Source organism: Lissotriton vulgaris, chromosome 1_1 (assembly GCF_964263255.1).
Source record: "Lissotriton vulgaris chromosome 1_1, aLisVul1.2, whole genome shotgun sequence".
Lineage (NCBI taxonomy): Eukaryota > Metazoa > Chordata > Amphibia > Caudata > Salamandridae > Lissotriton > Lissotriton vulgaris.
This window is the reverse complement of record NC_141685.1, coordinates 2,118,988,124-2,119,013,242: the sequence shown is the minus strand read 5'-3', so window position 1 is coordinate 2,119,013,242 and position 25,119 is coordinate 2,118,988,124. Positions and strand designations below refer to the sequence as shown.

The following is a 25,119-nucleotide window of genomic DNA, read 5'->3' as shown; positions in this document are numbered from 1 at the left end:
TCTGTGGTTCTCCTCTTTCTTCTTTCTCTTGCCCAGCAGGGCTCTGCTCTGGGCACTATCAAGGGCAATCTTTCAGCTCTTTCAGCCTTTCTGAGGCTGCCTGATCAACCTTCTTTGTTCAAGTCCCCTATCGTTAATCGATAACTGAAGGGCATCACACATACGTTCCCTCCTGTTTCCTTCGTGATGCCTCAGTGGGACTTGAACCTGGTTCTTACATTTCTGATGTGCGCTCCCTTTGAGCCACTTCACATCTGTCCTCTTTGCCTTCTCTCCTTGAAGACTGCCTTCCTGGTAGCCATCACCTCTGCCAGGAGAGTGAGTGAGCTCCAGTCTCTATCATGTAAAACTCCTTTCCTTTCAGTCCATCCGGACAAGGTTGTGTTACGGACAAGGCCCTACTTCCTACCCAAGGTAGTAACGGCCTTCCACATAGGGCAATTTATCACCTTGCCCACCTTCTTTCCGCCTCCGCATCCCTCGAGAGAGGAAGAGAGGCTCCACCGTCTGGACCCAAAACGTGTGCTCTCATTTTATTTGAATCTCTCACAACAGTTCCGGGTGGATGACCAACTCTTTGTTGGTTACGTGGGCGCTAAGAAAGGGAAAGCGGTGCACAAGCGGACCATCTCGCGGTGGATTATCTTGTGTATCCAGGCGTGTTACTCCTTGGCTAAGAAGGAACCCCCTGTGGGGCTGAGGGCTCATTCCACTCGAGCCACAGCAACTAAAACTGCCTTGGGCCGAGGTGTGCCCTTGCAGGACATTTGCCAGGCGGCTACGTGGGCCTCGCTGCACACGTTCGCACAACATTATTGCCTGGACAGTCAAGTCCGGAGGGATGGCTACTTTGGCCGTTCCGTCCTCCAGGACTTTCTGGTGTGATTATTGGTTCGCAGACCCTCCACCACGGGGTTTTGTATTGCTGGGGTATCTATTCTAAGGTAAGGAATCTATCACTAACGTGTCTCTATCAGATGCACAAGTTACAACTTGTGCATTACCCCTTAAATAGAAAGGTTTTTAACTTTTTCCGAAAGGCCGAAAGATTGGGCTCCGAACGGAGGGAAAAGGGAAGTGAGTTCCAGAGTCTTGCCGAATTGGATGAAAAGGTTAGACCCCCGCATCTCGCTCTCCGAATCCTAGGACTTATGACTCGGAAGGCTTGCGCACATCTAAGCTGGCTGCTGGGATGATAGGGGGAGATCATAGAGTGATTAATGATTGCTCCCGTTCTCCAGAATGCACGGTGGGCGATGCACATACTTTTGAACTAGATTCTTTCCCTGATCGGTAACCAATGTAGGTCTCTAAGTTCCAATCTTACAGGACGGCAACGGGGGATTCGTAGAAGGGTGCGGGCAGCACAGTTCTGAATCACCTAAAGCCTATTAAGGGTCGATTGTGGGGCTCCCAGGTAAAGGGCGTTCCCGTAGTCTAGCTGGGACAGAATCAAGCCCTGAATCATAATCTGTCTTGCTTTAAATGGGAGGAGAGGGAGGACCTTACGTATGAGCCCGAGAATACCAAAGCAGGTGGCTGAAAGTTTAACTGCCTGGTAGTTGAATGTGAGTGTCTTGTCCATCCAGATTCCCAGGCTCTTGATTGTGTCTTTGGCTTAAGGAACAGGTCCCAGCGAGGTTGGCCATATGGATTTTAATGGTTTTTTGAGGGGAGTTGCCTAAAACCATTAACTCAGTCTTGTCTCCATTCAGTTTCTGGCAAGACAGAGTCATCCAGGAGAGGACTGCTTCTAAGGAGCCCCTTAGATCACTCGGCTGGGTTAGAGGATGGTTCAGTGTCACCACCAGCTGAGTGTCGTCAGCGTAAGATATGATTTGCACTCTGAATGGGCAGACGATCTCAGCAAGGGGGCGCATATATATATTAAACAGTGTGGAGCTCAGGGAGGAGCCCTGAGGTACCCCACAACTGAGTGATTTACTGGGTGATGTGACGTTGCCCTCACAGACTCTGAAGGAGCGATCTGACAAAGATTGAAACCAGGCTATTGCATTTGCAGCTATTCCCAGATCCGAGAGCTTACTTAGGAGGATGTTATGATTTACGGTATCAAAGGCGGCACTGAGGTCCAGCAAAATGATGGCTGCAGTGCCTCCCTGATCCGCTATCATCCAGCTAGTTAGGTTTGCCTTTTCCGAGAACGCTCCATGTCAGCAGTTTTGCACTTTGAAGTTCCCAAGACTGCTCTTACTCAAGAGATGCTCTTTGTGTCGAGTGGAACACAGCCTTCTTATACCCCTTTCTGCCCATACCTCTCCTGCCCTGAGTGCATACCTCTCCTGCCCAGAGATCATTAGAAGATCAAGAACGACCAGGCCCAAGTCATCCTTGTGGCTCCAGATTGAGCATGGAGAGTCTGATATGCCGAGCTACTGAGCATGGCCATCAATCCTCCGATCAGGATGCCCCTTTCAGGAGATCTTCGGTCACAGCAGCATAGGAGGGTTCTTTTTCTGAACCAGTCCAGTCTTTCTTGCGTGGAGATTGAGCAGCACCAGTTGACCGCCTTCGATATTCTTCCCAAAGTCTAGACCGTCATTTTGGCATCCCGCCACCAAGATAGTGTATATCAGCATCTGTAAAAAAAAAAATTGTGGTATGGTGTGCAAAAAAAGCCAATGGTTCCCCTCTGGGCACTCTTAAAAGGATATATGCCTTTTTCAGGTTCCTGGCCAACCCTCTGTTCAAATACCCTATTGTACGTAGTTTGTACTTCGGTTTCTAAAAGGTCTTATTCTTCTCTCCACCATTTTTCTTGCTGCAGTGGACTTTAATCTGGTAATAACTTTCTTGCTGTGTGCTCCTTTCGAGCTTCTTCATAATTGTCCCTGCATGCTTCTGACTATTATAACAGCCTTCCTTGTGGCTATTACATCTGCCCATAGAGCGAGCTGCAGGCCTTGTCATCTATGCCTTCTTGCTTATCAGTCTATCCTGACAAACTGGTGATGCGTACAAGGGCCTCTTTTCTACTGAAAGAAGTTACCCCTTTTCATGTAGGCTAGTCTAACTACCTACTTTTTATGTTCCTCCACATCCCTCTGAAGAAAAGGAGTGACTCCACTGTCCGGACCCAAAAAGAGGGTTCTTGTTCTACCTTGACCGCACACGAGTTCCGGGTGGTCAACCAATTCTTCTTGGGGTGTGTTATTACGAAGAAAGTCGGGCTGTGCAGTAGCAGACCATCTCCAGATGGGTTGTGCTCTGCATTAAAATCTGCTATGCCTTGGCCAAGAAGCAACCGCCAAAAGGTTTGCTAGGTCTTTCCAACAGCTAAAGCTGCAACCACTGCGTTAGCTCGCAGAGTTCTGGTCCTGTACATCTGCCAGGCAGCAACGTGGGCTTCCCTGCAGACATTCATCAAACATTACTGTCTGGAGTCGGGTCCGTAGGAATGGGCACTTTGCCGGTTTGAAACTGGCTAAAAGATCCACCACCGGTATTCCTTGGGTATCTATTCAAAGGTAAGGAATCACTGACTAGAATTTTCTAGCAGATGAACAATTTACTTACCTTTGGTAACACCTTCTCCGGTACAGACTATATCTAACCACCGATTCTTACATACCCACCAATCCTCCCCGGTCTGCGTACGGATTTCTAGGAACAGTGCTGATGTCTCCCAGTGCCCTAGTTTTCCACACCATGGTCATTATTCTTCATGGGTCCGCACTTCTGGCGTGGAAAGTCAAAAAAAGAAGCGTGCGTTAGCGTGCCTAGGTGATGCCTATATGGGTGCAGCGGATCTCTTCCGGGACAGAAGATGCTAGCGATCCGCTCTAGCTAAACAATGCCATCTACCAGTGTGCAGAGGTACTGCTCACAGAAAATCTTCCGGATCCAGTCTGACATTTGCCAAATTCAAAGATAAGGAATCTGCAGCTAGATAGTCTCTACCAGGTAAGGAGTTACTGAAGGTTTGACCAGTATCAACATAAAGGATGATAGATAACTTTTATTCCACCAATTAAACACAAGTATATAAAATGATTATTATAATGCAAACATAAGTAGGTGCTCCAAGTACCGTGGCAGTGCAGGTGCTATACAGAGCCATAAAATACAACAAGGTGTGAGGAATTAAATATTCACAATATGTGCACTGAGTCGATGCCCATAGGATACATGAATAAATCAATGGCAAACCCATTGATAGGGGCATTTTAGTTTGAAACTCCTTCAATTGAAGAAATGGGTAGACCAATGGAATGTGACATTTCAACTCCCTTAAGAATCACCTGGGGTCTTCATCAGGGCAAGCTAATGGAAGCAACCTAAAGAGTAGAGTACATAGTTATATCCTGTCAGAAAAGATGCTAGGTAGCAATACACAGAAGACAGCGTCTTACCCAATAAATCTGGATCAGACTGTCTCATAAATAGCGTGTATCAATTTCTAAATGAAAAAATAGGAAAGATACAGTCAGTTCATAATTGGGAAAGACTCCATATTAGATAAACCAGCGACGAGGCATGCTTGAACAAGTGCCACTCGCTGGAGGTGGACCTGACAAAGGGGGAGGTGAGAGTAAATGACATGCTATAGAGAAACCGCTCAAATCCATGCTTCAAAGCAAGCCAAGTGGCATGCTACTACATCGCACACACCAATCCACAATATCTCACCTGAATGAAAGTGGGGGGACATGCATCATACTAGGGTCAAAAAAGTGACCAGGCTTTGGGCAAAATCTATCCTGTATGAAGCTCCATGTGATAACAGAGACCACTACCCTAACTGCAGCGTTGATCAAAATGTAGCATGCATGCTGCATTTTGTGATAAAACAGAGGCCACTCCTCCAACTGCAGCTTGGATCCTCTTAACACAAACCGCCACTCATCTAATTGATGGCGGGTGACTGTAAACCAAGTAAAAAAGTACATCACTACCCAATAATTGCACTCTTATGCTCTGCTAAAGTGCAAGTTCTTATGTCCCCACCTGTAGAAGTCAAAAGGCATGACCGGTCCACTGCTCACTTGAGAAGAAGAAGTTGTGCGGTATTGTGACAACAGAACAGTTTAGCCACGTCAACTGATCGCCATAGATAATGAAAAACATAGAAGAATAACTGCAAAGTTGAAGGTCTCCAAACCAGACAGTGTGTGGCTACACCAATGCGCATCAAAGCGCGAAGTCAACTTTCAGATGCATGTCAGGAAAAGACTATACCAATTCTCTTCAAGAGTGTGGGTCTAGCAACACAGCTTCAAACTGAGGGGTGTGTACACCCAAAACAAACATGTGATCATAGAGAGAAAGGGACGTAGTCTAGACAGAGGTCCTGTGCCTGAAAGGAAGGGAAGTGAGCATCGATCCATAATCCAGCTGTGAGCTTACGTGTATAAGGGGGCCTGAAAAAACAAAATCATGTGTCCGTCCAGTTAACCAGAGCGAAGGGGAGGGACATACCGTCTTAGGCAGTATAAATCACTCCATCTGGGAGTAGGATGATAAATCAAGGTGGCATATCTGACTAATAAAGGTAAAACTGCAAGACTATTCACTAGAAATGCCGCACGTGCAGTGTAAGAATTCATCTGATGTCATCTGATAGAAATGACCCTTCTGAAACGCATCTTAATGGGTGAAAAGAAAACCTTTTATCCACTACATTGCTATTTAAACCGATGCGCAAGCGCAGCGGACGCGGCAGAACCCTGATTGGCCCTGCTAGCTGTGTATGTTTAACCTTCTTTGCACATTTTAAAACCTTCAGTTAACATTTATTCAGAATTTGCACTGATTAGAGATTCTTATGCTTATTTTAATGCCAAATTGCACTTTGCACAGTTCAAATCTCACCATACTTTGAAACCGCACACACGCCTGGTCCGACTCTTCAAGTGCCGTTGAGTGGAGGGAGTTCCTGGGAGGTGACTTCAAGGGCGGAACACTTCCGGCACTGGTTAGCGGACTAGCTTTTCACGCTACACCGCTATTTAAATGGATGCCGGAGCGCCAGTGCAGCGGACGAGCGCCAAAGGCACAAGCCTGTCTGCGCCCGTCCGCGATTGGACCGGGCCCAGGGCCAAGCCCCCTCTCCCTTGGCCTAATCACTTCAGCCCTGACCAGCAAGAGCATATTCTACTCAAGTACTCAATTGAAAAACTACCTCCCATTACGCAATGCACACGCATGTCTTCGCATTGGGACAGATTTGCTAATGACGAGTAGCCCCAGCCCAATTTGTCCCAATTGCACATTTAAATTTAAATTGGATGCCCACTCCAACTCTGCCCCTCTCCAGAATCCTCCCATGCACTTCAACCTGGAAAATGTTCATGCAGCGCTCATAAACGCACGATCTCTAGCTAAGCACAAATGAGATATCAGATCTCCTAAAAGACCACCATCTCGACATACCCTTCATTATGGAAACCTGGACCGGCACCTCATCTGGGCCTGACTTTGGCTCTGGCACCCCCACTGGTTATCTAGCCTACAGACAAGATAGACCCATCAAAATAGGAGGCGGATTAGCGATTATTTATCGCAACAAATACACAGCCAGTATGGACACCGTTCCCTCTCTGACCTGTGAAGCCCTCAAGTTCTCAATCATGCTTACCCCTTTCCAACCCTTCAAGGGCATTCTGCAATACCGCCCACTAGGCCCCCAGGCAGTCTTTCTCTCTACCTTGGGCAATATGCGTAGCCTTTAGCAGGCGAACCCACTATCACTATTTTAGGTGACTTTAATTTCCTCCTTAAAAACAGCTCAGATAACGATACCCACTCGCTGCTCTCAAAATTAGATACTGTAGGCCTCACGCAATTGGTGACAAGCCCCTACGCACTCCGCGGGTCACACCCTAGACGGCCTGTTCTCTAATAATCAATCTGTCTCCTTGAAGAATATCCTACATTTGATCTGGACTGACCACTGTGCTGTACTATTTAACATCATACTTAATAAAAAAGCTATCGCAAATCCTACCTCACACATACATACTTTCTTCAAGGCTTGGAACAGCAGAGACCCACAGCTCCTTAAATCGACTTTTCAATCTACACAACCTGCCCCTACACCAGATCCTGATCAGGTTTCATCAAACTACTCTGAATGGCTTCACCATGCATTGAACTCCCTGGTCCCCCCCAAAAAAGCCTCCAAAAATCGGCACTCCCCTTCTGCCCCTTGGTTTTCAGAAGCCCTCAGATTACAGATGCAACTATGTAGAAACCTTGAAAGACACTGGCAAAAAGACTACAGTAATGACAAAATCCGCTACAAACAGGCACTCCTCAAATATAAATTGCTTATAGTGCAGGAGACTAAAGTTATATCAGGTAGTAGCCAAACTATCAGGGCAATCATCGAATCTCGCCACATCCCCTTCACAAACTCTGTGACTCACTTCCCTGCTACTTCTTTGAAAAGGTAAATGACATTTATACTATCTTCGCCTCTCAACCCAAGATAGATGATCCGCTCTCGAATTATGGCATTCTTGAACCCTACCCTTCCCTCCTAGAATTTGATAGCGTCTTACCGGACCAGATTAGAAATCTAGTCTCTATCGTTAAATCAGGCTCTGCCACGGACCCCTGCCCACCTGCCATTCTAAAACCCATTGCTGACCTCATAGCTCCCAGCTTCTCTAACATCTGTAACGCAATGTTTAAGACTGGCATCTACCCCCAGATTTGGAAGAAAGCCATCATCAAACCTTTGCTAAAAAAAATATACTCTCGACCCCGCCTAAACTAAGAATTATAGACCCATAGCTAGCCTCCCATTCCTAGCTTAAATCTTCGAGAAGGTCATGAATTCCCAACTATCCAAATACATTGAAGATTACAATCTCCTGGATGACACGCAATTCGGATTCCGCAAGGGCCATGGAACCGAGACATCAGAGGAGATTAGGATGATGCTTGATCAGGGGGGCGCTGCTGTTCTTATTCTGCTTGACCTCTCTGCAGCATTTGACACGGTCGACCATGTCACCCTGATCGACTGTGTCACAAACATCGGTATAAGACACACAGCTAGAGCCCTCCTGTCCTCACCAATCGTACCCAATCAGTGAGTCTCTGCACTTTCAACTATCCACAATTCACCCTCCCGTGTGACGTCCCACAGGGATCCTCACTGAGTCCGACACTATTTAATATCTGTGTCGGACATGGCCAGAGTCATCAAAGCACACCGGATGGGTCTTACGTCTTACGCTGATGACACACAACTGGTGCTTGCGGTACATAATGATGGAGGGGCAGTAACAGCCAATTTCCAGAAAGGCATGTTGGCCATCAGCACTTGGATGGCCAATAATTGCTTAAAACTTAACTCTGAGAAAACTGAGGTAATGATTTTTGGCCAACTGTCGCCATGCTGGTCCTCCTCTTGGTGGCTCCCCCTTAAGGACCCCCTCCGCTTGCAGTATCTAAGGTCAGAAACTTAGGCGTCCTATTTGACAACAAGCTGTCCTTCGTACCAAATGTCAATGCCGTGGTCTCATCCTCATTCTATAAACTTAGAATGATAAAGAAGCTCTTACCTTTTTTACCACTCAATGCTGGAAAAACTCTAGTAAGCACCTTACTCATGTCGACCATTGACTAATGTAATGGTCTCTTCATAAATGCACAGAGTAAAGTACTCCACAAATTACAGCTGGTCCAGAATTCAGCGGCCAGAATCTTATCAGGAACCCCCAAATACAAATCCATCTCTCATATACTCCGACACTATAACTGGCTCCCGATAAAAAAAACTGCATCAAGTTCAAGGCCCTTTGTATTGCATACAAAGCCTCGCGTAACTCTGGACCTTTGTTCTTAAAGGAGGCTCTTGGTGCCTACATTTCTAACCGGGCATTACTGTCATCAACAGCTAATTTGCTAAGGGTCCCCTGCACAAAGACCGCCTCGTGGGGCGACAAGTGATTTACTGTCGCCACGGCCAAGCTATGGAATTCGCTTCCAATTCACATCAGAGCTATACTTGTCTTAAAAAATTACAAAAGCATGGCTATTCAGCCAATAGTCTACAGTCTGTTTCCTGCTCGCTGTTCATCAAAAGCAAGGAGAAAATCAGGAACAAATAAAATCAATGCAACAAGTAATGCACAATGAATCCTCACAAGTTGTTAGTCACCGGGTAGCCACCCAGTCGTCACTCATCTCATGTGTGAATGTCTCCCCATTCATCCTGGGTGTTGAGACCATCCTCCATGGAACATACCTCTTCTAACGGCATTCAAGTTCCAACAGTTTGTTGATATGATTCTCACCTAGTGGATCCTGTCTCAAGACCTTGATTACCTGGCATTAAATCTCATCTGTTGTGTGGCCTAATTCCATGTAGTGATCCACTAAATGATGCGAGCCTCGACTTTCTGCGTAGTCTGACCAATGTAGATTTTGAAGCTGGGGTACCAGATCTCATAAATTATACTTTGTAAAATTGGAGAAGCAGTTCAGTTGGTGTCACAATACCATGGACAAAAACGTTGGTCTCATTTCAAAATTTGCAAGTGGTACATTGCATTTGAAGTGGCCCTTGATTGGAGGCTGGCCCCATTGTTGTTGAATCGTGTGGACCATAGAAGCTGGTAGCACTGACCTCACTAGTTTATCCTTTAAGTTTGGGCCGTTTTTGAAGGAGCATATGGGGTAACTTTTTGTGTTTGTCAGTGTCCCAGGCCAAATGCCAGTGTTTATGAATAATGGTCCTTACAGCATTAGTCTTGGCGTGAAATTTGCTGGTAAACATAATTCAGCCACCATGTCAGAGTGTCTCTTCGGGGTCAGAAGATGTTACTTTTGTTGATACCTAGCGCTCTTCCTGGCCCTTTTGAGTAGTCTGGTAGGATATCCCTTTTCTGTCGGACATAAGATCAGATTCCCTAAAGAAATCTTCCTTCTTGGTGCAATTACTACATACTTAAAAATTGGCTGTAGGGAAGACTATCTTTTAGTCCCTTGGGATGATATTTAGAGTACATCACGAGGGGATCTCTTTCTGCCGGGTTTCTTTATAGGAAAGTATACAAAACCCCTTCCTCTGTCTTAATCATCAGATCCAAGAATGTAATGTGGATATTGCTACACTTCTTGGTAAATTGAATGTCAGATGAGCAAGAATGTATGCATGTTACAAAGTCATGAAGATGGTAGATACTGCCACCCCAAATCAAAACATCTCTGTATAGGCACCAGAAACCAATGTTGTACTTGAAAGGGTCGCTATCACTGAACAAATGATTTCCCGTAGTCATCCATGTACAAGTTTTCCAATTCCGGAGCAAATTCTGATCCCATTGCGACACCGTTCCGATATTCAATCAATCGGGAATTTGTAAAGCGCAGTAGGGTCTCAAGGCACTTGGGGGGCCGGGGGCTGCTACTGCTCAAAAAGCCAGGTCTTGAGTAGTCTCCTGAAAGTTAGTAGGTCCTGGGTCTGACGTAGGAGGATGGGGAGGTTGTTCCAGGTCTTGGCGTCGTGGTGGGTGAACGATCTGCCGCCGGTGGTCTCTTCAGATGCGGGGAACGGTGGCAAGGGCGGCGGAGAGGAGCTTGCGGTTCGGGGTGTAGGTGAGTCGTCTGTTCAGGTATGCTGGTCCGGTGTTGTGGAGTGACTTGTGTGCGAGGAGGTGAGGAGCTTGAAGGTGATCCTCTTGTTGACTGGAAACTAGTGCAGGTATCTCAGGTGGGGTGTGATGTGGCTGTGGTGGGGATGTCCAAGAGCAGAGGCGTTCTGTATGCGTTGTAGACGTTTCAGGAGTTTGGCCGAGTCTCCTGTGTAGAGAGAGTTTCCATAGTCCAGCCTGCTGCTGACGAGGGCCTGCATGACCATTCTTCTTGTTTCGGTGGGGATCCACCTGTAGATCTTGCAGAGGGTGTTACAGCAGGAAGACGAGACGGCGTTGACTTGCTTGGTCAAGGAGAGTGTTGGGTCAAGGATAAATCCCTGGTTACGTGCGTGGTCGGTGGGGGTTGGTGCTGCTCGCAGGGCAGTCGGCCACCACAAGTTGTCCCGGGCTGAGGATGAGAACCTCCATTTTGTCAGAGTTCAGTTTCAGACTGCTGTTCTTCATCCACTCGGCGACTGCTTGTATTCCTTCGTGGAGGTTGGTTTTGGTGGTGAGGGGTTCCTTGGTGAGGGAGAGGATCAGCTGGGTGTAGTCTGCGTAGGAGATAATGTTGAGGTCGTGCAGTCTGGCGACGTGAGCGAGCGGAGTCATGTAGACATTGAACAATGTTGTGCTGAGGGATGATCCTTGGGGTATGCTGCAGATGATCTCGGAGGCTTTGGAACGGAAAGAGGGGAGGCAGACGCTCTGGGTTCTGCCAGAGAGGAAGGAGGTGGTCCATTCCAGAGCCTTGTCTCTGATCCCTGCATTGTGTAGGTATGTGCTGAGGGGGCGGATGCAGACAGTGTTGGATGCGGCTGATATGTCATCGGTGGCGGCGATGAGGGCAGTTTTGGTGCTGTGGTTGCTTCTGAACCCGAACTGGGACCGGTCCAAAATGTTGTTCTCCTTGAGGTAGCGGGTCAGCTGTTGGCGGTTTTCTCGATGACCTTCGTCGGGAGCAGGGAGATGGGCCGGAGGTTCTTGAGGTCCCTCGAATCCGCCTTGGGTTTCTTGAGTAAGGCATTGATCTCGGAGTGCTTCCAGCTCTCAGGGAAGGTTGCAGTCTCGAAGGAGATGTTGATGGCCTTGCAGAGATGGGGTGCGATGGTGGTGCTAGCTTTGTTGAAGATGTGGTGCAGGCATGGGTCTGACGAAGAGCCGGAGTGGATGGTGGTCATTATTTTGATGGTGTCTTCATCGTTTGTTGGTCCAGGTGAGTAGGGGGTTGAAGTGGGTGGTTAGAAAGTATCCAAAAATGAAAAAGTTTTGTTGAGGGCAATTTTTGTCATTTGGACAATGAACGAGGTGGGAATCCAATAGGGCATTTCTCTGGTCACCAGAACACTCCCGACAGCTCTTAAGGGCCTCCTGCTGAGGGATGTTAGTATATAAGGATTGAATATCCATATTCACCAAAATCTGAGTAGTAACTGAATGCCTTCCCCTCAATTTGTTTGATCAAATCCATACTATCCCTAATAAAGGATCATGATAGGCGTACAAAAGATTTGAGGAAAATATCCACAAATTGGAAGTGTGGTTCGAAAAAGAACCACACCCAAAACAATGGGGCTTTCTGGAAACATGTTTGTATATCTTGGGCAAGGTGTACAACACAGACATTCTGGGGTGGGGAACTTTAAGAAATTATTGCTCTGATCTGGAAAGGAACCCAGCGTCGAGACCTGCAGCAGTAACACCTTTGATCAGAGATTTAACTTCAGCTGTGGGGTCACTCCTAGGTTTTTTGCTGTTCTCTTATCCTCATAGATGCTAGTAAACATCCCTCCCCAGAGCTGGGCTGTCCATTGGAACCAGTGCTGAATGGACGTCCAATGGTCGTGCGCAGCACTGGGGAGGTAGTGCTGCCGTCGGCCAACGCACCGATGCAGCACTTAAGGGGTTAAATAGAAATCTGCCTCAGTACTCTGCACAGTAAGATTTCTTATCCCCCACCCCCAACCCCTGTCCACTGGTTTCATTACAGTTTCTTGGTATAGGGCCAGGAGTTCACAATGCTTCACTCTCCTTTGCAGAGACGTGCCTGATGTAGATCCTGGTGTTCTGAAGGTTTTCTACATCTCTGCTGACTACTCTCTTTGTAAGCCACTATTTCTGCTGCAATAAAGCTCTTCGAGAGGTTGAATGGGGTGTAACCCTGTGACACTTTCCCTCCCCTCATATCTGTTGGTTAAAAAGAAATTCCTCAATCTTAATTTCCTGAAGAATTTTTGGGAGTTATAATTTGTCGAAGAAAGGATCAGTTCTATTGGTGGGAACAAAATCCAATCCCTTTTTGAGCAGAATGATCTCGTTGGTCCTCAGTTTTTTTTGGAACATATTCAACACTGGAACTATGTCAGTAGTATTGCTAGGTGTGGTTCCTACCATTTCGTATCTGTCTCCTTGTTTGTCATTATCCATGGTAGTTGTCTTGTCCTCTACCCCTCTGGCCTGTGTAACCATGGGAGGTAACTATCCCTGGTGTCCCTTGTCTCGATCTTGTGTCTCAACCTAAAAAAAAGTCAATTGTTCAGAGTTGGAAGACCAGCTATTGTGTGGAGCTCTGCTGGAAATGGGCTCGGAATCAGAATAATTGGATGCTGAAGTGTCTGGAAAAGTTTCAAACTTGTGTGAATGCTGTTGTCCCCGATTGACGAATCTCTCCTTAGAACCCAGCTAAAAATAGCCTTATGTGAAATAGAGGTAGGTGATCTCTTTTCCATCATTCTTGATGTCTTTGTCCAATTTATCCAATTACTTTTTTTGTGTGATAATCCTGAACTCAGAAATAGTTTCCCTAAGGTCGTAAGGGCCTTCTTAGTATTTGTCAATGCTTGACCATCCAAAATCTCCTTGACCAAGTCTGCTATCTCCTACTGTAGTCTCTTGACTTGCTCCAAGGCTGTTTCAATACCTAGGGCCATCCAGTGTTGAACTTTTGTTCCCTATAAAGCTGAAATTTCCCCGGTACTTGGGGTCATCAACAAATAGTCTGCTCATTCCTGACCTGTAAGCCTAGCAAGATTTTATTTGAATGTAGGTATTGTGGCATCAATTGTCCATCAATCTGTGTGCCGAGGAGTTTTTTTTATTGATTTTCTCTAATTTGTCAATCTTTTGGCTTAATACATTATCTATTGGATTGGGGACAGAACTCAAAGGATGGTTTCGTTTCCGACATACCATAAGTCAAACAGAAAAGTAGAACTCTAATCTACTATCAAAACAATATTTAAGAAAAATAACAAGCCCTCGCGGCTGCCCTCAAAATTACACCCTAAAAATGGGGCAACCCGTATTGCCTAGAACAAGGGTAGACACGTGCATTCATAAAAAGTGTTCTGCCAGTAGTAGTTAAAAGTAATGGATCTAAAGCACATATAAAAAGAGAAGGAAAGACAAGTATCAACATTCCCATAGTGCATTATGCATGATAGATTTTGCCCAATGTTTTGTCGCTTTTTTGAGCCTAGTACCACCAATAAAGCCAAGAGTTTGGGGGTCATCTTGGATGATAAATAAAATTTAGGTAAATAAATTAATGCAATGATTTCAACCTCTTACTACACACGTAGAAACCCTAGGGAAAATATTTAATGTCCTCCCCATCAGTGCCAAGAAGACTGATATCTCCAGCTTAATACTGTCTAAATTGGACTACTGCAACAACTTCTACAACTGCCTGATGGTCTAATATGCCAACAAACTGCATGTTTTGCAGAATTCAGGCACAAGACTACTACTACTAGGACTGCCCAGGCACCACTCTGTCACTTGCCATTAAAGATCTTCACTGGCTAAATGTAAAAAATAGGATCAAATTCAAATCGATCTATAAGGCCCTTCATGACTCTGGACCACTCCTTTTTGAAGAAAGCTTTTTCCTGGTACACCCCCACCAGAAATCTAAAAACATTGGGATCCTTCAAAATAAACACTGTTGGATATAAAAAATCCAAATTAGGAGGAAGCAGTTTCCTGGTACCTTTGCCCATCACATCAGCCCACTCCCTCGTACAATTAAGGAAAGCCCTAAGAACCTGACTTTTTAATCAGTAGCTTCTCCTTCTGCTCTGCACTCTGACTAGCGCCAAGAAACCTCTGGGTATACGTTGCACTTTACAAGTTTTTTTAACATAACATATGATGCATGTCCCCCACTTTCATTCAGTAGTAGTATTGTATCCTTTGAAGCGTAGGTTTGAACAGTTTCCCTCTTTTTCTCGCCCACCACCTGAGTGGCACTTGTTCAATCATGCCTCGTTCTTGGTTTATCTAATGTGGATTCTTTCCAAATCATAAACTGTATGGGTTTTCTTCTTTTTTTTCCTTTTAGAAATTGATGCACGCTGTTTCTGTGATTACTGATCCAGATTGGTCTGGTTGAATAACACATTGCCATCTATGTATTTCTACCAAGCATCTTTTCTGACAGGATATAATTGACTGTCTGGACTCTACTCTGTGGGTTGCTACCATTGCTCCTATACTGATGAAGACCATACTGATTAAGGATGTCGAAATGTCTACGTGCACCGCACCCCCTTCCCACTGGAACTGCCCCAGCACCGAATTCACCAGCAGGAACCATCTAGGTGCGATCGGGTACGGGTGATTCTGTAGCTGGTAAAGCAAACTGGGGAGCGCAACCATTTAAAAAATCGCTGATCTGACATGTATTGTCAAGGGCATACGTGACCGCCTGAAGGCGCTCCCAAATCGGTGCCAGTTTTCGCTCCGGATATGGCTGGCACATCCAATAGGAATATCCCCAGATACTTGAGGCCCCCAACTGCCACCTGAATCGTGGACGCCCACGTGTCCACTCTCCCCCTGTCTCCTAGAACCCACAGTGTGGATTTGCGGGGATTCATGTAGAGCCCAGACGATTCCCCGAATATTAGCAAGATGTGCAAGAGTCGCAGCCCCAATCTATCCAATGCTGTAAGGGAAAAAAGGACATCTGTGTACAATGCTATCCTGTCACAGACCTGATTCCCACTCCAAGCCCCTAATCTGAGCGTCAATGCGCACCCAGGCCGCTAGCGGCTCCATGGCCAGGAAAAATAAGTAAGGTGACAGTAGGCACCCCTGCCTGATGCCTCATCTGATGGGAAAGCTGGAGGAAACCGCTCCTGCCATCCGTATTGACGCAGTCAGATCAGTATAGAGCAGCATCAGGTACGATTAAAACCATGGGCCAAAATTGAGTCTATGCAAGAGGGCGAACAAGTAAACCCAACTCAGGTAATCAAAGGCCCTGTCCATGTCCGCCAGTAATAGTGCAGCTGGCTCCCCGGTCTGTTGTATAGCCGCCATCGCCATATGCGCCCGCCTTACGTTATGTCTTGTCACCCTCTGGGGCATTAACCTGGCCTGTTCCCGGTGCGCCAGTGCCGAGATTGCAGGTAGGAGACAGTTGACCAACGCTTTGGCCTAAACCTTAGCCTCCACATTTAGGAGGGAGATGGGGCGGTAGGAAGCGTGCTGTTCTGGGGACCGGCCGGGCTTATGGAACACGACCACCTCCGCATGTCTCCAGTCAGGGGGGAGCCTGCCTGCCGCCCTAGCCTCTTCCAGCGGCGTCCGATAATGAGGGGCTAGCTGTAGGTTGTACCTGTGAAAAAACTCACTAGGGAACCCATCGTGTCCGGGCGCGTTCCCCGAGTTGAGGTCCCCCAGAGCCTTGCCCAGCTCCTCATCCGTCAGTGGGAGCTCCAGCTGTCGACGTCTCATCCGACACCGCCTTGGGCGGGAAATCAAGTATAAATTGTGTAAAGGTCCGCATAATATGCGGCGAAGCTCTCTGCTATGGCCGCAGGGTCCGTCATCAACGCCCCCCCTTCATCCAGCACCCCCGAAATAGACTGGGGGTGAAAGGTGCCCTGGCAGAGCTGGTGGAGCATCTTACCAAACTTGTCACCCCACTGACATATCCTGCTATGCGTTGCCAGCCAAATCTGCCGGGCCTCATCCATCAGGAGAGGCGTGTAGGACTGCCTCCCAGCTCTGACACTCGAGCGCTTCTACTTCAGCTTCTGCCTGAATCCATTCTTCTCTGCGCTTTCTGCAGGCCGCCACACACCAGGCTATATCCACCCCACGTAGTGTGGGCTTCAGCGCTTCCCACAGGGTCACGGCACTGGAGACGGACCCTTCGTTGACAGTCAGATAATGAGCGATTGCTTCCCTCATGTGTTTCCCATATTCATCATCCTGCAAATTCCATACTGAGAGGCGCCAGCGGAAGGGCTGCCGCTCCCTGCCCAGCTGCAGCTCAACAGACACCAGTGAGTGATACGAGAGCCCCCGAGGGAGAATCTCAGCCGAACCTACCGTGGGCGCTGTCACCCGGGGAACAAATATGTAGTCTATCCTAGAGAATGACTTGTGTACAGCCGAAAGGTAGGTAAAATCCCGCCTGTCCCCATGCATGCGCCGCCATGTGTCCCCCCAGTCGAGGCTTGTCACCAGAGTGCAATTTCGTGGGCTGGCCGCCAACCCGACCAACCCTGCTCCTGTCTTTGCTCACATCCAACACCTCGTTCCAGTCCCCACCCACCACCGAGGCAACATCTGGCATATCGGCCCATAGGGAAACAACCGCTCCACCAGAGACCACTGTAGTGGGGCGGTGGGGCATATACACAACCCAGCACTATGGGGTCCTCCCCACCATGCACCGGATAAACAGGTAGCGCCCCTGCGCATCAACCCATTGCTGCGTATGTATGTATGGGAACCTGCGGTGCACCAGGATCGCAACCCCCCTGAGAGAGAGCCCCTCCGATGTCGGCCGGCTATCACACCTCAGGCCCACCCACAGTCTGGGCGCCCACTGCTGACCCGAATCACCAGAAGTCCATTGGGTGCCTCATCCCCGCGCCAGGGCTCCTGCCAACCGCACGGGCCTCCTTATCAACCCCAACACTGAAATGGCGGGCGAACCTCAACTCCTCCAGCCGCTGCTGCTCTCTATCCTGGGGGGAGAAAGTCAGAGATGGGCGGTGATGTAACGGCAGGACGTCAACGCCCCTCAGATATCCCCCCCACCCCCACGTGGCCCAATCCAGCCACCGATCCCCGGGCATAGGCGCAAGCCCCGGTTAGGGGGGGGGGGGGCATTGGGAGATCCGCAGGGAGGGAGAAGCAAGGATCTCCCGCTGGAGGCCTGCCTGGGCGCTGACACTACCAGCCACTCTGTGGCAGCTGATCACACCAGTAACGGGTGCCCCAGCCCTCGGGACACTCTGCAGCAGACCTCCGCCCCAGTCCCAACACTCCGCTCCTCACCGGCCTGTCGAGAGTGCAGCCCGCTTCCTCCTCACGACTCGTCTGAGGAGCTGCAGAGCGCCATGGGGCCGATCTGCTCTCCGATCTCCGCCTAAGTTGATCACCCGGGGGGGGGGGGGCACACAGGACAGCGCCTGCAGGCTCAGGCAAGCGACACTTGCGGCCCTCCTCACACTCCGGGCACGCCAAACTCCACGCCCCGGCTCCGCCGCCCACCTCCAGGCCGCTCCTCGCAGGAACACAGGCTCCGGATCCAAGCTGCTCCAGACACCACAATTTCACCTCTGATCACTGCGGTAAGCTAACCGCGCCAAAATGCCTCCCACTGGACTGCTCGAGGGTTTGAGGGAGATAGGATAAATGTAGGATGAGTATCTGGCTCAACGGAGCTGGCTAGCACACGTCCGCCATGATGGCCTGCTCATCCACGCCCCCCTTTCCTTCTATTTTAGCGTGATTTTCATGTGTGCTTTAGATGGACCCATCTGTAGACTTATTATTTGAACTATTCCTGGTAGAACGCTTTTTATATATGTACTTGATTATTCTTGTTTATAGGAATACAGGGTTAAAAATGTTTCGGTTTTATTCGTTGGCATTAAAAATGGATGTTATGGTGTGCATTCTCAATTGCCCTTGTGACATTACAATGGGGAGAGGAGTTGGCCTAACGACAAAGGCGGGCGACCTTGAATCAGGGGTACTGGGTTCAAGTCTCGGCAATGATGCTGAACATCTTGTGACTCTGGGCAAATAACTTAATGTCCCGTGCCTAACAAAAACAAATGTGTCCTCATATAACGCAACTGGTGCCATGTAAAGCGCTCTGATACCCGATGCCTTCAGGCCAAGTTTGCGCTACATAAAACTCTGTAAAATAAAAAAAATGAAATCGCTGCTGGTGTCTACAAGGAGCAAGCAACCCCCTACTGGCAAGGACGGGTTATTGAAATGTTTTGGATCCAGTCAGGTGCCTCAAAAATTCAGATGGTGAGGAACCTCCGTCCTATCTCTCTCCTGCCCCTCCTGACGAAATTGGCTGAGAAACATGTCAACACCCAGATCTCCAGCTTCATCGAAGCGACAGGAGGCCTGGACCAATCCCAATCTGGGTTCAGGCCCAACTACAGCACCGAATCTGCACTCCTCTCCGTGACCGATAACATCAAGATGTCACAGGATAGAGGAGGCTCGATGATTCTGGTGCTGTTAGACCTGTCAGCTGCCTTCGATACTGTTTCTCATAAGATCTTGCTGAACCGGCTACAAGGAGTGGGCATCAGAGGTCAGGCACTTGCATGGCTGGAGAGTTTCCTTTCCGGGCGCTCACAATCTGTCAGCCTGGGCCCCTACCATTCCATCTCTAGGGCGCTCACTAAGGGGGTGCCACAGGGCTCATGCCTAAGCCCCACATTATTTAATATATATGTGGCCCCCCTTGCTGAGATTGTGAGGAAGTACGGGTTCACCCCAGTGTCGTATGCCGACGACACTCAACTCCTCTACCCTTTCCATGCCCCCGACCCTAATGTTAGGGGAAATTTTGCGGAAGGTATGAGGGCCATCTCCAACTGGATGACTGCCAACTACCTCCAGTGCAACGTCGGAAAGACCGAAGTAATGTGTTTTGGGAAGGCCAGCATGCTTTGGTCTCCCGACTGGTGGCCCCAAGACTTGGGACCTGTACCCTCCCCTAAACCTATTATCAAAAATCTGGGTGTGAAACTAGACCAAAGCCTAACCCTCAAAGAACATGCAAATGTAATTGCTGGTGCTTGTTTTCGCACTATTGGATTACTCAGGCGAGTCTTTCCCCTGCTGCCTGACACCTACAGAAAGACTCTGGTGCAAGCCCTTGTAATAAGTCGCCTTGACTATTGCAACGGGCTTCTGATACAAGCCAATGAGGATGCCATCAATCGTCTGCAGGTGGTCCAGAACACGGCGGCAAGACTGATCCTGAATGCCCCACCCAGAACATCTTCTGGACCCCTGTTAAATAAACTACATTGGCTTCCAATACGCCAACGGGTTAAATTTAAAATTTGCTGCACTGTACATAAGTGCTTATTTGGAAACGGCCCCAAATACTTAGCCAAATTATTTCAACCCTACAAACCTGAACGAGAATTACGGTCAAGCAATCTTCTCCTGCTCAACACACCTTTCGTCAAAAAAACCAGACAAGGCGGCTGAGCCCTCTCATTTGTGGGGCCGGCCCTGTGGAACAATTTGCCCCTCAACTTAAGACAGGTCCCCGAACACCTTGCCTTTAGAAAAATGCTGAAGACGAAGCTGTTTGAGGAGATATAACTTTTGGATTGCTGTCTCTACAGTTTCCTGCGACTTGCTGTTGTCAAAGCGCGGAGATAACCCTTTCGGGCTGGATTCTTGCGCTATACAAGCATATAAATAAATAAAATAAAATAAATCTGTAGGTAGTGTATTCACTAACCCTGGGGGTAGTTTGCGAAGTAGTGCTACACGTAGCACTATGCGAACTGCGTAGTACCCTGTTCCCGAGCATAGTACCCTGTTCGCGATGATTGCACAGTGTCGGATACTTGTCCGCACTGTGCAATCGTTGAAAACTGGATCTTGCACATTGCGAGGTGTCTTTTACTGCCGCTAGAGTAGATTTTTACTCGATGCAGCTTTCTCAACGCAGACTGGTAGTTTCTCATCGGGAGCATATGCGACCACTCGCAATGAGAAACCTGACCTCCTCGCGTTGAGAATCTTGCCGGGAGGTTTATTTTTCTCGCTTGCGATCGCCAACTTGATGTTGCTGATCGCGAATGAGGAAAGTCTCGCCGGGATGTCATTTTGCTTGCTTGCGGTCGCTGACTAGACGTTGAGGACCGCGAGTCAGCACAAAATGACCGCTATGCTATGTGTTTGCTTAGTGCTACCTGCAGTGCGAAGTAGCACAAACTACACGAAGGGACCTCTGAGCATCTTCTGTTTTCCCAGGAGCATTATCTTATCCGCCTTTCTGAACCCAAAAAATATGCTGCAGGGGTTGGGATGGAGCTGGACTCTGCTCTGGTAAGTTTCAAATCTTTTTATCCAATTCCGTGGAGGAAAACGTTTATCACTGGAATGGGGAATAATTTCTTCGACTCAAGATACCAGATCCTTTACCCCGGCAGTTTCTCATTCCATTTTTTTTTAAACTGCTCACTTTTTCCATCTGCTCTGAACAGACCATATCCGTGGGAGGGCTGCTGGGTTGTGGCACCTGGGAAGGGTACTGGAGCAGACTTCTCCTTGTCCAGAGAGGAGCATTGTCTTCTACCCCAAGATGTCCCACCCAACCCAAAAAATACCTTGGTCCAGGTTTTGCTGCTGCCTGCAGCCCCTGCCACTACAGCAGCATAGTCTTGTGCGGTGTCTCCAGGACCAACTTTATCAGTTCTGGATTTTGCGGACCTAACAATTCCAGGCCTTTTGAGCAGTGTCACCCAAAGTTATTGCGCCAATTAAATAATCATACTAATAATGAGGGCCAAAGTATGGATCAGCTTCCGTAAATTTGAAACCATGTGCACATTTCTAGTTAAATCTTTAGAATAAAACACCAATAATTCATGGTTTGTGGGAGTGGAGAGTTCTGGCTTCTGCCAACATTTATAGATTTGTTACAGGTTATCGGATACACACAGCCTTTACTAGCATTGTGCTCGCCAATTCATGTGGGTCAGATTTTGACATGGTCGTGGATTGGTCACTGGCGAAACTACTTGTATCTTTATCAAGCATCATTAATGTATTTATTGCTCTGCAGGCTGCTTATAATCATTGGTTGTTGCCCAATTTTGCTTTGTCTGCTAACCCAAACACTTTGGGACTCGCCTGTTTCTTTGTTTTTCAGGTTCATCGTTTATACCAGAAGGCCCTCCAGAAGTTACCTTTGTGTGCAGCACTTTGGAAAGATGTAATGTTTTCAAATTTTAATTAATTTTGAGGTTTTCTAAATGTGATTTATGAATTTGCCTTGCCCATTAATGTGGTGATTAGAAATCTGTGCTAATTCGTAATTGTCTGCTTCCCCGTCTCTTGCAGCAACTCTTATTTGAAGCTTCAGAAGGAGGTAAAACTGATAACCTGAGAAAAATAGTTTCCAAGTGCCAAGAGGTTGGAGTCAGCCTAGATGAGCTCTTAAATTTAAACATTTCCAGCACAGAAAGCAGGAATCACTGAACAATTGGTGTATTCAGTCCTGAGTTTGCTTATTAACAAAACGTATTGAATGATTCACAATTAGGCTGAGCACTTGCTAGTCTGTGTAAGACAAGCATAACTGACCGTATCAAGTTTCTACACTCGTCTGTCCATCAGCCTGGAAAAAATTAATATGATCCTGTAAATGGATAAATGAATTGCCACCTGGCCCAGCTTCTGGGCCCAGCAAGATTCTCGTAACATCACGTACGTAAGTATAGTTCTTCAAAATGCCTGACATTTTATTGGTTTATTTTTGTTGTGTGCTTGATTTCCCTCTTAATTTGCGTGTCCCTTATTTTTTGCTGCTCCTGGTTCCCTTGACACTCACTGATGCCAGGGAGAATTTGCGGGGATTACATGCTCAGGCTGTTTAGTTATGCAAAAAGTCCACAAGGGGATTCCTTTATCTTTTAATGTTTTTTTAAACTTTTTGAGGCTCTTTATTACAGGATTTGTCAAACATCAGCTGGTCTTCATGAAAATGCAACTGTCAGGAACAGTTGTCTGCTGTTGCACTTGAAGGCTCCCTGAGAGTTACTCACTGCCATTTCTGCATTCTGGTCTCGCTGCAAAGACTGTTAAACTCAAGAAATTGCAAACGCCAGTGCATCAGAACCCGAGAGTGGTCAATATTATGTGCAATTTTTTTTGTAAAGAAATTTAATTTATAATAAAAGTTTAACAGTTGGAATGATAGTAAATATTTGAACTGCTTTGTATTAAAATACTACACTCTAGTATTACAGTTGTTTATACAAATATTTTCAATATAATTTAATTTTTTTAAAAACACAAGTGTGGTCTCTTTATTTGTGTGCCCTTGTTTAATTTGAAGACTTGTATTTTATGCAGTCTGGAGAAGATTTGCTTAATTCCTAGCAGATTCATTACCTGTCCTGCATTGTTTACCTATCCATTTGAAATATACAACCTCATGTGTGGTGTTCTACTCTAAAGCAATCCCAAATAGATTAGCATCGGTCTTTACCAACAATTTGCTAAACCATGTAAATACCTTTTATTTTACTGTGATCACATCATCACTTAAGTCTTAGTTCTTGTAAAGCTGATATTTGTGAGTGTAAGAAATGGAAATGTCTTTTGTTAGAGGCTAATGCTTTGGGAAGGATTGAAGTCAAAGGTAGGAAGAAGACAGTCCTTCAGCCGGAAGTATATTTTAGGGGGGTTAGCCATTAACAAAGCTGTGCAAAGATACAGTATACAATGCTTTAAAGCGCTCCGTGCTTTTTGTAGCTTTTTTATTAATGATGTGATTAGTTGTGTGTATATGTATATGTATATATGTATGTGTATATATGTATGTATATATATATATATATATATATATATTATATATATATATATATATATATATATATATATATATATATATATATATATATATATATATATATATATAATCTCCAACCCCCATACCTGATCCCTCCTGAATCTTGTAGCACAAAAGTATGTAGGACAGAATACTGAAACAGAAGTGCCTATAGGAAAGTATAGATTTACTATTCCTAGCTCCACATCTACTTACCTTGAATATATATGTGTAGGTATATATATATGTAGGTATATATAGCTAGGACCTAGTTACCATAGGAAATCCCCAACATTCTATTGGGAATAACTTTGGCGCCGATTGAGGAATCTGTGTTTAATTTTCCTTCAAATTGCCTCCCTCTGTTCCTTCCTTGAAAGTTTCGGGGGGATTAGTCAAGCGGGGGGCCGAGAAAAAAGGGGGTCCCAAAACGTGTTTTTCCCATGTTAATTTCCATAGGAAACTTTAGACACGGCTACAGCCCGAACGGCTGAATGGAATTACACCAAACTTGGCAAAATGGTAGGGACTGGTATGGAGATGTGCCTTTGCTATGTTTGGTGAAAATCCCTCCAGTAGTTTTTGAAAAAATTTAATGTGAAATGTAGCCCAATGCAATTTTCCAAAGGACCTTTAGACACGGCTACAGCCCGAACGGCTGAATGGAACTACACCAAACTTGGCAAAATGGTAGGGACTGGTATGCAGTAGTGCCTTTTTATATTTGGTGAAAATCGCTCTAGTAGTTGTTGAGAAAATTGAATTTTCCCAAATTATATATCTATGGGTGGGACACCGTGAGTGCACTGTAAGCTTACTGTACTCTGTACCTTCCCGAGTATGAGCTGCATGCTGATTGGCTGCCACTGTCTGTCAACACTCCAAAACAGAAATTGTTGGCAGCCATCTTGTGCCTCGGTAGACTGAGGCACAGGAAAGCAGAAAAACAAACGTGTAGAACTCAAAAAGGGGGCAGGGTAGAAGCACCCTGACCCCCTAGGCCTGCTCAGGGGGTCCCACAAGCCCCCCCCACTCCCGCCCCCCCAAAAAAAATCCGGAAAATCGCGGGTTTTCTCGATTTTATTTTTATTTATTTTTTTAATTATTATCGGTCCCGGGGGACCTTGTGGGACCCCCCTGAGCAGGACTAGGGGGTCAGGGTGCTTCTACCCTGCCCCCTTTGCGTGTTGTGCACCTTTGTTTCACTGCTTTCTTGTGCCTTAGTTCTACCGAGGCACAAGATGGCTGCCAACACTTCCTGGTTTGGAGTGTTGACAGACAGTGGCAGCCAATCAGCATGCCTTTCACAGGAAAGCAGCATGCTCATTGGCTGTCAACACTTCTAACCAGGAAGTGTTGGCATTCATCTTGTGCTAGGTAGACCGAGGCACAAAAGAAGCAGAAAAACAGCATTTAAAAAACCATTGAAATTGCTAAACCTTTGAAATTCACTGAAAAAACCATAGGTTTCAGGCCTTGTATAGTTAGGAATTAGCATTTAAAAAACCATTGAAATTGCTCCTATACAGTTAGTTGTACTAACTATATTTCGCGCACCCGCAATCCACTGCTGATAATGTCACATATTACATCATTCATGACATGGTCAGTGACATCACTGACGACATAATTCATGTGATATGATGCATCCAT

At 46.7% G+C, this 25,119-nt stretch overlaps 1 protein-coding gene across 3 annotated transcripts in view; it reads left to right on the top strand.

Annotated features, from left to right (window-relative positions):
• ZFC3H1 (zinc finger C3H1-type containing) overlaps positions 1-22,931 on the top strand; it is an 833,014-nt gene extending 810,083 nt beyond the window's left edge. For all 3 annotated transcript variants that reach the window (XM_086921759.1, XM_086921741.1, XM_086921749.1), the window contains exons 34-35: positions 21,784-21,846; positions 21,975-22,931. In XM_086921759.1, the coding sequence (XP_086777885.1) occupies positions 21,784-21,846; positions 21,975-22,112 (201 nt within the window). In that variant the 3' untranslated portion in view covers positions 22,113-22,931. The remainder of the gene's footprint in view (positions 1-21,783; positions 21,847-21,974) is intronic.
• The last annotated feature ends 2,188 nt before the right edge of the window (positions 22,932-25,119 follow it).